General features: G+C 58.9%; 1 protein-coding gene across 3 annotated transcripts; it reads right to left on the bottom strand.

Annotated features, from left to right (window-relative positions):
- Positions 1 to 50: 50 nt before the first annotated feature.
- RHBDF1 (rhomboid 5 homolog 1) lies at positions 51 to 11,954 on the bottom strand. Of its 3 annotated transcripts, none has more exons than XM_087942394.1 (19): positions 11,588 to 11,726; positions 7,432 to 7,576; positions 7,062 to 7,192; positions 6,329 to 6,430; positions 5,587 to 5,800; positions 5,097 to 5,303; positions 4,512 to 4,640; positions 4,258 to 4,421; positions 3,674 to 3,925; positions 3,483 to 3,594; positions 3,247 to 3,321; positions 2,969 to 3,130; positions 2,746 to 2,846; positions 2,574 to 2,637; positions 2,326 to 2,420; positions 2,051 to 2,126; positions 1,878 to 1,978; positions 1,635 to 1,788; positions 51 to 1,182 (listed from the first exon to the last, which is right to left on the bottom strand). In XM_087942394.1, exons 2-19 carry the CDS (start codon positions 7,552 to 7,554, stop codon positions 763 to 765), a joined length of 2,682 nt encoding a protein of 893 aa, XP_087798520.1. In that variant the 5' UTR covers positions 7,555 to 7,576; positions 11,588 to 11,726; the 3' UTR covers positions 51 to 762. The 3 variants fall into 3 exon arrangements, with proteins under 3 accessions (XP_087798520.1, XP_026539077.1, XP_026539079.1); XM_026683292.2 differs by having other exon boundaries at positions 6,329 to 6,433; XM_026683294.2 differs by lacking the exon at positions 6,329 to 6,430 and having other exon boundaries at positions 11,588 to 11,954.
- Positions 11,955 to 12,683: the final 729 nt, after the last annotated feature.

Genomic DNA, 12,683 nt, shown 5'->3' on the forward strand with positions numbered 1-12,683 from the left:
CAGTTGCATAGTGTATAGCATCAGTAAAATGTGAATCTACAACTGGTACGGGTGGTTAACATTTTTCTTAGTATTTGATTGGTTTCATGACATCATGTGACTGTCAACTCTTAGTGACCACATAGATTTTCTTCATGATGATTTTGCATTCACAGTTACTGCCCCCTCTGCACACAGCTGCACATTCCAACAAAATATGAGCAATTCTATTTTTTACAGGTAAGAAGTTGTGCTTGACATTTGCCTATAAAGTAGCCAATAACGGAACATGGCTAAATGGTTAAAAACAATTTTTACAGGACATCAAAGTCAGCTGTTGAATCAAACACAGGCAGTCTTTCATTTTAAATGTTACAATTCATCTAAGTTCAGTGTATGTTAGAAACTGAGTCAACACTGAATGAAGAACTGCTCTTTCCTTTGGGAGGCACATGGTCAGCAATCTCAATTTTGGCACAGATACACTCCGAAACTTAGTGGAAATGTAGCTAAAACGCTACCTTCGCTTTTAATCACCACCAGGGTAACAATTAACAAACCTCATGAAAAGGGTCGCTTTGAAACTAGCATAATAAAAATGCGGCAGCAGAAAAGGTTCAGTAAAATTGAACAAGGCACCAATTTTCTGTGTGCTGAAAGACTTCCAGTCGCCAAGATAAGGCAGCACGAGGGGAAGCAGGGATTTTAAATTGGCTGGCAGTCTGGCAAGTAGCACCACGCCAGCTTTGCCCAAGGCAGCTAGTGACTGCACCCCACCCCCGCTCAGTGGAGCTGCGCATCCAGGTCATACTTTTCGCAGAACTTGTCGGTGAAGGGAAGGCAGGTGAGAACCTCACACCACTGGCAGCGAATGGGGTAGAAGTAAAACAGCACCACCAGTCCGGAGAGGAGCCCCACAAAAACCGACTGGAAAATGATGATCTGACACCGCTTTCGGTACAGGTCAAATTTGCCAAAGCTGATGTACGGGAGGAAGGCAAAGGACAGGAAGAGGCCACTGATAAAGCCACAGATGTGAGCAAAGTTGTCTATCCAGGGGAGGAGTCCGAAGGCAAACAGGAACAGCACGATCGCCAGTAGTTTGAAGAAGGCCCTCCAGGGCCGAGCCAGGATCTGCCAACTCTGGAAGAGCTCCACAAAGAGGCAGGCCAAGATGCCAAACTGGGAGCCTGCTGGGCCAACCTGCACAGAGGATGCGCTATTAGACAGCTGCCCTGCAGGGAAGGCTGGTTGGGTAGGGTAGGCCTTACTCAAACCTGGTCAAGGCCCTGGCTTGTGCTGCCAACCGCTCCGATAAGCAACTCGGGGGTGGGGTGGGGAGCATCTCAAGTCTTCAAGTGAGAGTTCGCGAGACTTGCCAAAATAAGACCCACCCGCCCCCAGGGGAGGCAGGAACCGCCCAGGAGGGTTCTGTCCCCAGCCCCCAACTGCTATCACCCACCCTCGCCCGGAGGATAGCAATAGTACTTAGACTTACATACCGCTTCACAGAGCTCGCTCTCAGCGGTTTACAGAGTCAGCATATTGCCCCCAACGATCTGGAGGTCTCCCTGGGCCTGGTCTTCAACCTGGGACACGTTTTGCTTGGGAAGGAGGACCTCCCCCCCCCTTCATGAGCCGCTAGTGAGACATACCTCAGCTCGGTAGGGGAGGAAGATGGCGCTGGCCAGGTTGCCTGTGATGCCGCTAAACAAGTAGATCAGGGAAATGCGGTGCCAGCCAGCCAGCTTCTCCAAGTCACGCAAGATGGTCATCTGGAAGCACACGGACACAAGGCAGTGCAGGATCCTGTCGGGCAGGAAAAAACAGCAGTGACCAAGTGGGAGAAGGACTTGAGTTCCAAGAGAGAGGGGCTTGTGGCCCTGGGCTGGGCTTACCCTGCATGGAGGAACAGCGACAGCCACAGGCGGTAGACCTGGTCTGGCACCTCGGGATTGAGGAAGGGGAGGAGGCCGCAGACATCGTCCATGCAGTGCACCTGGCAAGACAGAGAGCAGCCAGGTCAAAGAAGGCCGCCTGCTGGAGCCAGCCGGGAGAGGAATGCGGGTACCTGGGAGCAGAGTGTGGCCTCTTCGTGGAAGTAACCATGCATGAAGGTGCAGTATTCCCGGGAGGTGATCTCACACCTGGGAGGAGAGAACCAGATGCCCAGAAGTTAAGCCGGGCTGAAGCAGCGGCGGCAGCAGCAAGTAAAATGGACTGGTGAGCATGAGCCAAGCGCTGGGGCAGCTGAGCCCCCCAGTCCTAGAAGAGGGGTGGTCCCGGGCATCTCCCAGCAGAATGGGCTGGCCACCCCATCAGCCCTTTCGGGGCCACCCACCCTACCTTCCCTTGGTGCCGATACAGCAGGGCCGCCCAGTGATCACACAGTCCATGTGCAGGTGGTTGGTGTGGTTTCCAGCACTGTTGTTGGTGCAGATCTGGAAGGAGACAGGCAGGCCATGCTCCTTCTCCTCCTCCTCCTCAAGAGAAGGGCCCTCTGAAGCCTCCACCCACCCCGCACTCCATGGGCAGACAGACATGGGACGACTGGCCAGAGCCACTCACTGCTCCCTAGTTCTCCAGAAACCTACAGGCCACTTGGTGATGTCATCAGGCCACTCATGAGGGTCCATGGATGCCGGCTGCTCACACACCCTGCGGAGGGAGAGGTCCCAGGCAGCTTTATGTGTCGGATGCAACTGCAGACTCTGCCCCTGCCAACATCTGGAGCCCCACGCACGTGCCCTGCCCCCCCCAACCTACCTCGGGTCTTGGTGACACACAGAGCCAAACTTCCTCTTGCCCCCGGCCAGCAAGGGGGTGCTGGGGTGACTTGGCCACTTCACCCACACAGCCAACGTGGACTGCAAAGCAGAGGGGCAAAAGTGAGCGGGAGCAGGGTCCTCAAGGGGCGCCCTGTGCCCCCTCCCCAAAAGCAGGGGACAGGCCAGTGGGAAGGAAGGATGCAGGAAGGAAGTGGGCTTACGGAACACTCCTCCTCGGCTGTCTGCACACAGCCCGATTTGTCGTTGCGCACACAGCAGGCAGAGTGTTTCTCCTTCTCCCGGGCCGTGCTGATGAAGCTGTGCACCTGCTGATCCTGTCGCATGCAAGGGGCGAACTTTGCTCCCAGGTGGATGAGAGCTTCCTGAAAGGGCGGCAGAGACTCAGCCGAAGCCCACGGAAAGACCGATACCCTGACGAGGATCTGGCCAGGACAAGGCTGAGCCATGGAGGGACGAGGCAGGTGGGGCTGGCACTCACCGAGCTGGGCCCTATCCAGAAATTCTCTTGCTGGACATATTTCACGTTCTCATATATCCCCGGGTTTCTCAGGACCTGCCAGTAAAAAGGCCCATTAAAGGGAGGAGGAGATGGGCAGAATGCCCCCTCCGGCCCCTTCAGGAGCAGAAGAGGAAGGTCTCCTCGGCAGTAGAGGAGGGGCAGGCACGCTCTAGGAGAAAGGAGACCAGGGAGGCTGGTCGGGTGCTGCCGCTCACCGAGTCCACCGTCTCGTGCTGCGAAAACCCCACAGGAGCAATCCCGTAGATGGACACAGCCAGGATAGTGATGAGGGAATGCACGAAGGTGACCCAGTAGGTGAAGAACGGCCTGTGCGGAGCAGAGGGCGATGGGGCCATCAGGCCACAATCAATTGCTCCCCCTCCCAGGCACCCAGGCCTCCACCCACCGGTGGTCATCCATGTCCTCAATCTGCTGCTTCACAAAGCTATCAATGCGCTTGCGGTATGTCCGGTTGGTCAGCCGGCCCACCATGCCCAAGCCATAGGGACGTTTCTCTTTGGCAAAGAGTTTGCGGACAGGGACAGTGATGCGTTGGCCACGCCGCTGGAGGCCCAGGCTGACCACCTCTTGCCGCAGACGGACCTTCGGTTGCACGGAAGCCCCCTCTTTCTGTTTCCGCCAGCCACGCTCCAGGGGGCTGGAAGACAGGGGGTGGGGGGAAAACAGGCTCATTCGTCAGAAAGCAAGCGCTGGAATCTTGGACAAGTGTTCCCATATGGTGCACTTAATTGCAGCATGCACACAACCCTTTTCCCCTGGTGCCTGAGTCCCGGGTGGAATGGATGGAGCCAGGTCTTCTTTTAGACGCCACCCCCGTTTCCCAACTGCAGGTCACCCTTCCAAAGGGCTGCAGCTTCTGGCACAGAAGATCACCCCCGGGGTAATTGCAAGGGGGAGGGGGGTTCCCTTCCTCCAGAGGACTCCAGCTCCTGTTTGTTGGCCTCTTTGTGCCTCCCCTGCAACACTCACAAGAGCAGGTGGCTCCTCTCTAGTTCACTCCGATCCAGAGCCCCCCCTGTGAGGGCTGGCTGGGCCTGCAGGGCCTTCGCCTCAGGGACCCTGAGGGCTGCTTCGGAGGGGGACTCAAAAACTTCATCGGGATATGTGGAGGGCTCTTCCGGCAGGACTCCTTCCTAGGCAAGGGAGGGAAGGCCCAGCTGTGAGTGGCTGCTGGGGCCACCAGCAGTTCCTCCCCTTCTTTTCCCCTGTGGCTCAACTCCTACCCTGGCAAAGAAGGAGGTGTCCAGCTCCTCTTCTGGGAACTCCGTGGTGAAGTCTTCCTCCAGGAAGCTGGCTGGAGTGAAGCTGCGCTGTCGCGTCCTATGCAGGGCGCCATCTCTCACGGAACGGCCCTGGCACAGAGAATTGTTCAAGAAGCGGGAAGCATGCCATCCCTCAACAGCCACGAGTGGGCCGACCCGCCACAATTCATCCAGGACGTGCTGACCACTCTGCCCCAGCACCACAGAAGCGCCTAAGGATCCCACCAGGCCTTTTTCAGCTGTCCTGCTCCACTGGACCAGGATCGAGGACAGGGCCTGGCCACAATGCTCCCAAGAAGTAATTAAAAACCAAGCACTTCAGCCAGCCCTGGATTGATGTCCGTGTGTTCCTCTTGCTTGTCCATTGCCAGCCCCGGGTGGAAGAGGCTGACCACAACTGCTGACCAGACCATGGATGGAGAACGCGAGGCAGGCTGCAAGCACTGGCCTACGTCTGTGCATAGAGGCAGGAGCCCCGAGGTGGGCTAGTGAGATGGCACATGCCCCTGGCGAGATGCCCCTTCCCTCTCCCTCTCAGCCCCTCACCTTCACTAGCGCTGCTGCTGCACGGAAGCTCATCTTGGCCACCGACTCCCTTTTCCGCCGCCGAGGCCAGCGACCAAAGCCGGAGCGTGAGCTAGTGAAGGAGCACAACGAGGTGGCTCCAGGCGTGGCTGGAGTGGGGGGCACGCTGCAGCCATCGCAATCCTCCGCCACTCGGAAGGCCCGTCCACGGGCCAGGGGGTCGATTATCTGACAGCAGAGAGATGGAAACAGCCCTGAAGGCAGCAGCCACGGCAGCTCCTCCACCAGCTGGGCTTCAGCAGGTATTATAGGTTCCCAGGAGGAGCTTTGGGGGGTGGGGTTATCCCAGAACTGCTCCCCATATAGTGTCTGCCATTTTCTTTAGCCTTGTCGCACCCTTATGGGAAGGTGCCCTTCCTTCCTTCCCCCTCCAAAATCGCGATGCCAAGAAAGGCAGCCCAGAGGCTGCTTGCTCCATCCCACCAAAGTCATGTGACCCCAGGCTACCTACTCTCTGCATGCCAGGTGGGTAAGGAGGCAGATAGAGTGGTGGCGGGGTCTCCGTGCTGGCCAGAGAGATGTTGTCTTGGCTTGGAAGGTCCATTTCACGGAGGGCCTGAGGTTTCAGCTTTCCGTAGCGCAGGCTGCAGTGGCGCAGGCTCTTCCGTTGCCACTTCTGGGTGGCATCACTCTCCTTGCTGACCCCAAACCAGTCTGCTGTGCCCCTGATGAGAGAGTGGAGGGCCAGGAGGAGACCTCACTGAAGCCATTAAGCCTCCCCTCCCAGCCACCGACATTGCTATATCCTTCATCTTCCAAATACTCTGGGCCCAGAGCCAGTGGTCAAGGTGGGGTGGGGACTAGGGGGTAGTTGCCAGTGGGAGTGAGCTACAGAGCTTTAGTTGTTGGTAGCATCTGCAGGACGGTGTCACGAGAGACCCTTCCTTGGCCGGCAGAATTCTCAGCCCCAGGGTGGGTGCAGCCACTCATGTGCCAGGACCAGGACCGCAGCCCAGGAGGGGGCTCAACTGTACTAAGAGGCAGCAGGAGGGGGGCAGGAACTGTGTGTTTTCCTGCACCTCTCCTGCCTGCTGGGCAAAGGGCCTTTGGGGAATCTCCCCAGGGCTGAAGGTCAGAACAGCCAATTTGGGTTTTTTTGGGGGGTGGGGGGTGTGACAGGCTGCTTGCTGGCAGCTGAAGCAGCTCTGCTGCCAGGACCCACATGCAGCTCACACGCATGCAGTCACCGGTACCTGAACAGCGTTTGGGGCAGTGACTGGCGCTTTCTCAGTGGCCTCCTGCCCACCTGGTGTCCCCGAATGGGCAGGGTCTGTGTCCTCCCAAAGTGCGCCTGTCTGCTGCAAAGGAGAGAGGCCTGAATGGGGGGGGAAGGAAGGTGGTGCCGGTGCCTCTTGGCTGGGTTAGAACAACTGGCTCTTCCAGCTGGTAACAGCTTGGCAAGACGTGGAGAGAATCCCTGGCCCGCGAGGAGGGGCAGGAAGCCATGTCCCACTTGGCTGGGTTCTGTCACATCAACACCCAACCTGGGTCACCCACAGACCGAGGAGCCACTGGAGAGCTGGGGACATCGACGCTGCCTGGTGGGTCGTCCTCTGGATCGCATGCTCCCTTGACACTGGGCACACTGTCACTGGATGCCCACTCCCTTGGCTTCTGCCCAGTTCTGCTTTCCTGGGCATGGGCAGAGGCACCGGGGAGCGAAGACGCCCCGTCCTTTTCGCAAGAGCCGGAAGACTGTGCAGCCCTTCTTGGGCATGACCCTCCAGTTCCTGCCCTCCTTCAGCTGAATTTTTCAGATGAAGAAGAGCTGCGGAGGCTCCTTTATCGTCAGAAAAGGCCGTGGCAGAGAAAGCTGCCACCCAGCAGGCAGGGAGGACGTCCGGCAATCTAGCTGCCAGCTGTGCCTCAGCAGGGACCCAGGCCAGATGTCCAGAATTGCGCCAAGGCACGGGCTCTAGGGCTTACCTCCAGATGGTCTGGGTGATGGACGCCTGTCGCTGCAGGACAGGCCGCCGTGCCTCGCTGCAGGCAGCAGGAAAGAGGCTGTTCTCGGCAGGCATGCTGACGCTTCGGAGGAAGGCCTGGCGCTTCAACGGCTGCAAAGGAACAGTGCCTGGGCATCAGAGCGCTGGCAGCCAAGTGCAGAGGGCCACCGCTGAGGCCAGAGAGCCCCACCCCCACCCCTCCCGCCTGGAGGCTCCAAAATGGGGTGCTCCTCAGGCCCCCCAAGGAATTACCCAATCCTACAGAAGACCCACCCAGGTTTTGGGGAGGAAGGAGCGAGTCGGGTATGGCAAAAAGGCAGAGCAGAGCCCACTGCTGTCCGGCCGGGTACCTGAAGCGAGGAGGCCGGTTCCTCTGCTGCAGCCAAGAGCGGGGCAGCTGGAATGTCCAGTTTCAGCCAAGGCGGCTTTTTCCTCTGCAAGCTGCTAGAACTGTCCCGGCAGATCTCGGCCATCTCCCCTCTTCAGAAGCCCAGCCTAGAGGGGGCAGAGTTTATGGGCAAACAAACCAAATGCCGAGGCCAGCCTGCTTGTGGCGACGAGCACCGACTCTCTTCCCCTTCCACTGGAAGGGCTGGCCAGGGACCGTCCTGTCACCCTCCAGCCACCAGAGCGTGGTGCCACGGCCTCCTAAGAGCCAGGGTCCACTGAGCTCTGGGAACAAGCCTACATTAAACAGCTGAGGCTACACTTGCCTTGAAAGGAAGCTGGGTTTGCCTATCTGATAGGCAGCCCTTCCAAGCCCCTGGCAAACCCCTGGTCTCCAAGCTCTGTGTGGAGTCCTTTGGTCTGACCAGTCAGCCTTACCAGCCGGATCAGGCAGAAAACGCAACAACCTGAGCTCGTTCCACTTTATTTATAAGGCTACACTAACAGAATTAGTCTGTAAGTGCTATTCTCCCGCCATCTCCTTTGCAGCCTGAGAAACCGGGCAGGGTCCCTCCTGCGCCTCTCGCCCTGCCCGCTTTCCAGCCACGGGCTCTGCTGCCCCTTCTCGGACCCTTCCCTAGGCAGCCTCTCTTCACCCCGTCTCCCACAAAGACGTTTTGGGACATACCATTATACAAGGATATAATGGTACCTGCCACCATTATTCAACCTGCCAAGGCTGGAGCCTGGGCAGAGAAGTCCCTAAGCAAGGGGGACATGACCACAGCTGCTTTTGGCCATTTCCATCCTCTTCTAGGCCAGGAGTTTCACATGAAAATGAGGAAGCACCCAAAGCAGCCCATCTATTCTAGGGAATGGGAATGAAAGGAGGGTGACTCCCTTCCCAGAGGGATCCTGTCCTAATGGGGGCCTTCCAGCAAGCAGGGCAGGGCTGGGCTGAGAGAGCTTCCTGGAGCACCTCACCAGCCAGCTACCTTCCACTGGTCCATTTCACAGTCCCTCCGTGCCCAGGCCCCTGGCTCAGGAACGGCTGGGTGTTCTCACCCCGCTGCCTCCAAACATTAGGCTGTCCTCTCTTCCCTGCTTTGCCTACTGCATCTGACCCTCCCTTAGCTACCCACTGCCCCACTAAGCCCACATCTGCGGCTGGGAGGGCCTCCCTGTTTCAGGCCCTGAGCCACCCCTGGCTGGGGCCTCGCTCAGTCCCCTCCTTTCCAGCTGCTTGACCCACAAAACCAGACTCTTTTGGTTTGCTGCAGGCCTTCTAAGGTTACCTCTTCCATGTTCCACACACCCACTGATGGGAGGGGTCTCCTCCCCCTCTTAGAGCTCCCTGGCCTGCCTGCCTGTCCTACGTTCCCCCCCACCCCACCCCAGAGGGTGGAAAAGTCGAGAAGGCTGCTTCTTCCTGGCTGTCCTCTGCTGGGATTGGGTGGGAACCATTGGCCTACGACTGGTCTCTGCAACTATGCACCAAGCCAAAGAGGGAACGCGGCAGGAATCAAGTCTGGATTTGCACTCAAATCCTTCGCACAGCACTCTGATGGGGTGGGGGTTCGCGGAGCTGTCCGCCCTCAGTGGGGCTCTGGGTTGTAGGGCGCCACCCTCTTCCTTCCAGGGCAGGAGCAGCCACCCCAGGATGAGACAGTCCTCAGAACTGGGAAGTTCCCACTTTGGCCAGAACCAGAAAATCCAGTTGACGCTTCAGATTCTTTCCACAACTTCCTGGCTTTCACATTTTCTTAGGGGAGCATAGCAGCACATTTCTTACAGCTCTGCGGGAGGTGCCAAAAAATGCTGCCCTCCTTTTCTCCTAGCAACTAGCTTCCCTGCCTACAAAAACAGAAGGGTGGAGACCTTGTCATCCAGGCAGGCCTCTCTCCCAAGCAAGGCCCATTCACACACACAGTTTTCCCCTCGCAAGAACAGGCTGTTCTCTGTGTTTTATTTAGAAATGCACACTTCTAAAGTACTGCATGGGAATGTACAAGAGGATAAGACCAGCTATCTCCAGCCATGGGTGCACCCACCCACCACAGGGGCTCCTGTGGCACTCTTGCAAAAGGCACTTTCCGGGCACTTTGCCCCTTCAGGAAACAATGTCATGAGGGTAGGATCAGCTACCAAGTTCCAATGGACGCCTGGCTTCTTTTGAACTCAAAATAAATCTTTTCTGTTAGTCAAATGGGACAGAAGGTGAGGGGCACTGACAGAGACTAGGTGATTCCTTGCGGGAGAATGGACTTGCGGTATGAGGGGCATGCTGGCAGTCAGCTCCATATTCCTATTATATAGTTCTGGCCCAGAAGCCCTATGGCTTCCCCCTGTCATCGTTCTCCCCTGCAGTCCTCTCTGCTGGAGGAGGACAAAAACAGGAAGAAGGGCAGAATTCCTGCTGTTGGCCCAGCCATCTCACTGGAGGCCTTTCGGCTGAATCCTCCTCCATGGCGCCAGAAGGCCATGCAGGGTGCAGGGTCCTTGCCCGTCCCCCCGCCTGATCGAGGCAGGGATCCAAAGCAAGCAGAGTCCTCCTGTCCAAGCAAAACCTTCCTCCTTTTCCTTCACCTCCACTCTTCAGGGCTCTGGCAGGCCTTCACCTCTCCAACACCCAGGAGTGTGCTGTGCTCACCCCTGCTTTCTCTTTCTGCAGGTTCCCTGCTCTCTTCAGGGGACTTGGTTCTAGCCTCATGGCTGCCTTCCTACCTCCTCAAAACTTACATGGTGGGAGGCCCAACCTAAGTATGAAATCTTCCCGAGATTGGGAAACTGTGTCTCCGCCTGCTTCTCTCTCTTACGGCCTGTGGCTAAGCGCAGCCTCAGCATCCTTCCACCCCTGCCATTGGCAAGCTGGGCATTGCTCACCCGCCCCTAGGGGGCCACGATGCCCGGTCGGTCTCTGGAGGGCAAGGCATCAGCCGGCAGAGTCTGCCCCACTTCTTCCCCCCAGTGGGAGCTTTCAGAACTCTCCCCACCTCCCAGCTTGCCTGTCAGTGCCACTTGTAGGCTCAGCCATGGGAACTGCAGGCCACACTTAGAAAAGAAAGGTGGGAAAGCTTTCAAGGAAAAGGATCAGCCCAGCCACATCAGAGCAAAACCTCCCTTTTGTGGTCCCAGCCCCAACCGGATGCCACAATAGGAAATCCAAGAGAGGGAGGGGAGGGGAGGGGAGGGCTTAGCTTCTCCAGCAACTGTGGGCAGCTGCACTAAGAGGAAAAGGGCCAATTCTTCATCTGGTCCAGCCCAGCTAGGCATGACTGCCTTCCTACCTACTTCTCTGAAAGAATTCAATGTACAGTTGACTGGGGCAGGGAGCAGAATTCTCTTCCTTCCCTGCCTAGTTGTGGGGTTCCCATGACCCGTAGCTCTGTGCTGTTTTCCTGCCTCTGCCTTGGGGGGAGGAGCCCCCTCATTGGTTTTAAGCCCCACCAGGGCTGATCCCTCTGCCACCTGAGCTCCATGGGTAGGAAACTGAAGGGAAGCCCAGGGCTCAGGCAGGGATTAGATGCCACACACACCCCTCCACACACACACCGTCGCAAGCGTTTTCTCCTGGGCCTTCGGGACGGAAGCGCTGGGGCCCCACGGCCCCCAAACGGCGGCCGCCGCCGCCGAGGGAGGCTCTGGCTGTGCAGGTGCTGGGAAAGCCCCACCCCAAGACCGAGAAATGAGGTTCAGCATCGGGCCGGGAGGAGGCCGCAGGTGGGGCGCCGCTGCACTCTCCAGCCTAGCTGGAACGGCTCCCAATCGGCCCACGGAACCAGCCAGCAGGAGGGCGGCGACGGCGGTGCGCTCGTGGTTTCTGTCCGCCTGCAGGGTCGAGCCGGGCCCCCAAGTGCCGCCTCCGGGTGCCGCCCGTCCTCCGCCCGGCTCGGAGGGAGAAACGGGCCGGAGATTCCCTGGTAGACGCGTCCTGGCCGCCACCGCGCCGGCACACGGGTTCCCCGACACGGCCAGGCTTCCTCCCACCGCCAGAGCGCACGCCGGCAGCCGCCGCCGGGTCCTTGGAGACCGTTGGGAGCGGAAGACCCGCCGCCCACCGCAAAAGGGACAAGGCGGCCGCGGGGCCCGGCGCTTCCCTCCCGCCTCGCCGAAACTCACCGCGTGGCTGGGGCTGGCCGCCGCTCCAGCCGGGGCCGTCCAGGGAGTGCTGGCCGGGCGGCCATTCAGCGAGGAGGGCCGGCCTCGGCGCAGCCGGCCTGCAGACCGAAGGGCGGCCCGGCGCGGAAGGCGGGTCGGGCCGGGCCGGGCGTGACTCAGGCCTCAGGAATGCGCCGGAGAAGCGGCTCCCTCCGCCCGCCTCGCCTCCGCCCGGCGCCACCACGGGAAGAAAAGCGCCACGCTGGAGTTTGGCCGGCCGGGCGGCGGGAAGGGCCGCGGCTGCCGGCGGGCGAGTTTCTCCCTCACCTTCCCTGACTAGGACGCTGCCTGCTACCCTTCTGGCCTGGGCCTAAGCCGGGCCGCCCCCTCGGCGGCTCGGCTTAGGGGGCCGGGGCCCTTCTCGCCTGGCCGGCTAGACAGCTGCTGGCAGGGTGGGGGTGGGGCTGCTGATCCTTTAGGCCGAAGTCCCCCGGCCCTCTTCCCTCTCAGGCGGCGGCCCCGTCCTGCCCTGGAAGAGCTCTTGCCGCTGCGGGGATCCTGGGCGGCTTTGCTGGGGGCTGCTGACAGAAAGCCCTGAATCCCTCTTTGTAACCAGCGCTGGGTGGCCCTGCAGACAAGGCTTAGCCCTCCCCATTTTAGGCAAGCTGCCCCAGTAGTGTATTAACTATGAAGCAGACTAAGCCCGTGCTTAGGGCACCAGGCCCAAAGGGGGCACCACAAAGTTGAGAATATGGCTTCGTTTCTACAGTATGTACAAAGGGGGGGGGGGGGCAAGATTTGTCAGTGTTTAGGGCACCAGTGGCCTTGGAGAGGAAGAAGGTTGCCAGCCCTCAGGCCCAGGGCTAGCTGAGCACCCAAGGAACCCATAGCACCCCCTTCTGCACCCCCCTCATATTGAGAAATGGCCAACTTAGGACACTCCTAAGAATAAGTGTTTCCTGCAGTTTGGCATCCTGCGAAGTCTGGAACTGAAAAACCAAATGAAGTCCTGCTTTCTTCTTGCTGGATTAGCTACACCACCCAAGATGCCTCGCCTTTCGCTGGCTTCCTAGCAGCATCCTTGGTCACTGCCCCTTGGAAGGCAGGCAGGGCTGAG

This window comes from Notechis scutatus, chromosome 12, assembly GCF_049901735.1.
Source record: "Notechis scutatus isolate UNSWTSFEM ecotype Mainland chromosome 12, rNotScu1.2, whole genome shotgun sequence".
Classification (NCBI taxonomy): Eukaryota; Metazoa; Chordata; class Lepidosauria; order Squamata; family Elapidae; genus Notechis; species Notechis scutatus.

Excerpts from the sequence above, each read along its gene's own strand:
- RHBDF1 (XM_026683292.2), bottom strand. The coding sequence starts at position 7,554 with ATGGCCGAGATCTGCCGGGACAGTTCTAGCAGCTTGCAGAGGAAAAAG. Across the intron at positions 3,322-3,482 it reads AGCACGAGACGGTGGACTCG|GTCCTGAGAAACCCGGGGAT; the intron begins GTGAGCGGCAGC and ends TTTTACTGGCAG. Across the intron at positions 1,183-1,634 it reads TCCTCCCCTACCGAGCTGAG|GTTGGCCCAGCAGGCTCCCA; the intron begins GTATGTCTCACT and ends TCCTCTGTGCAG.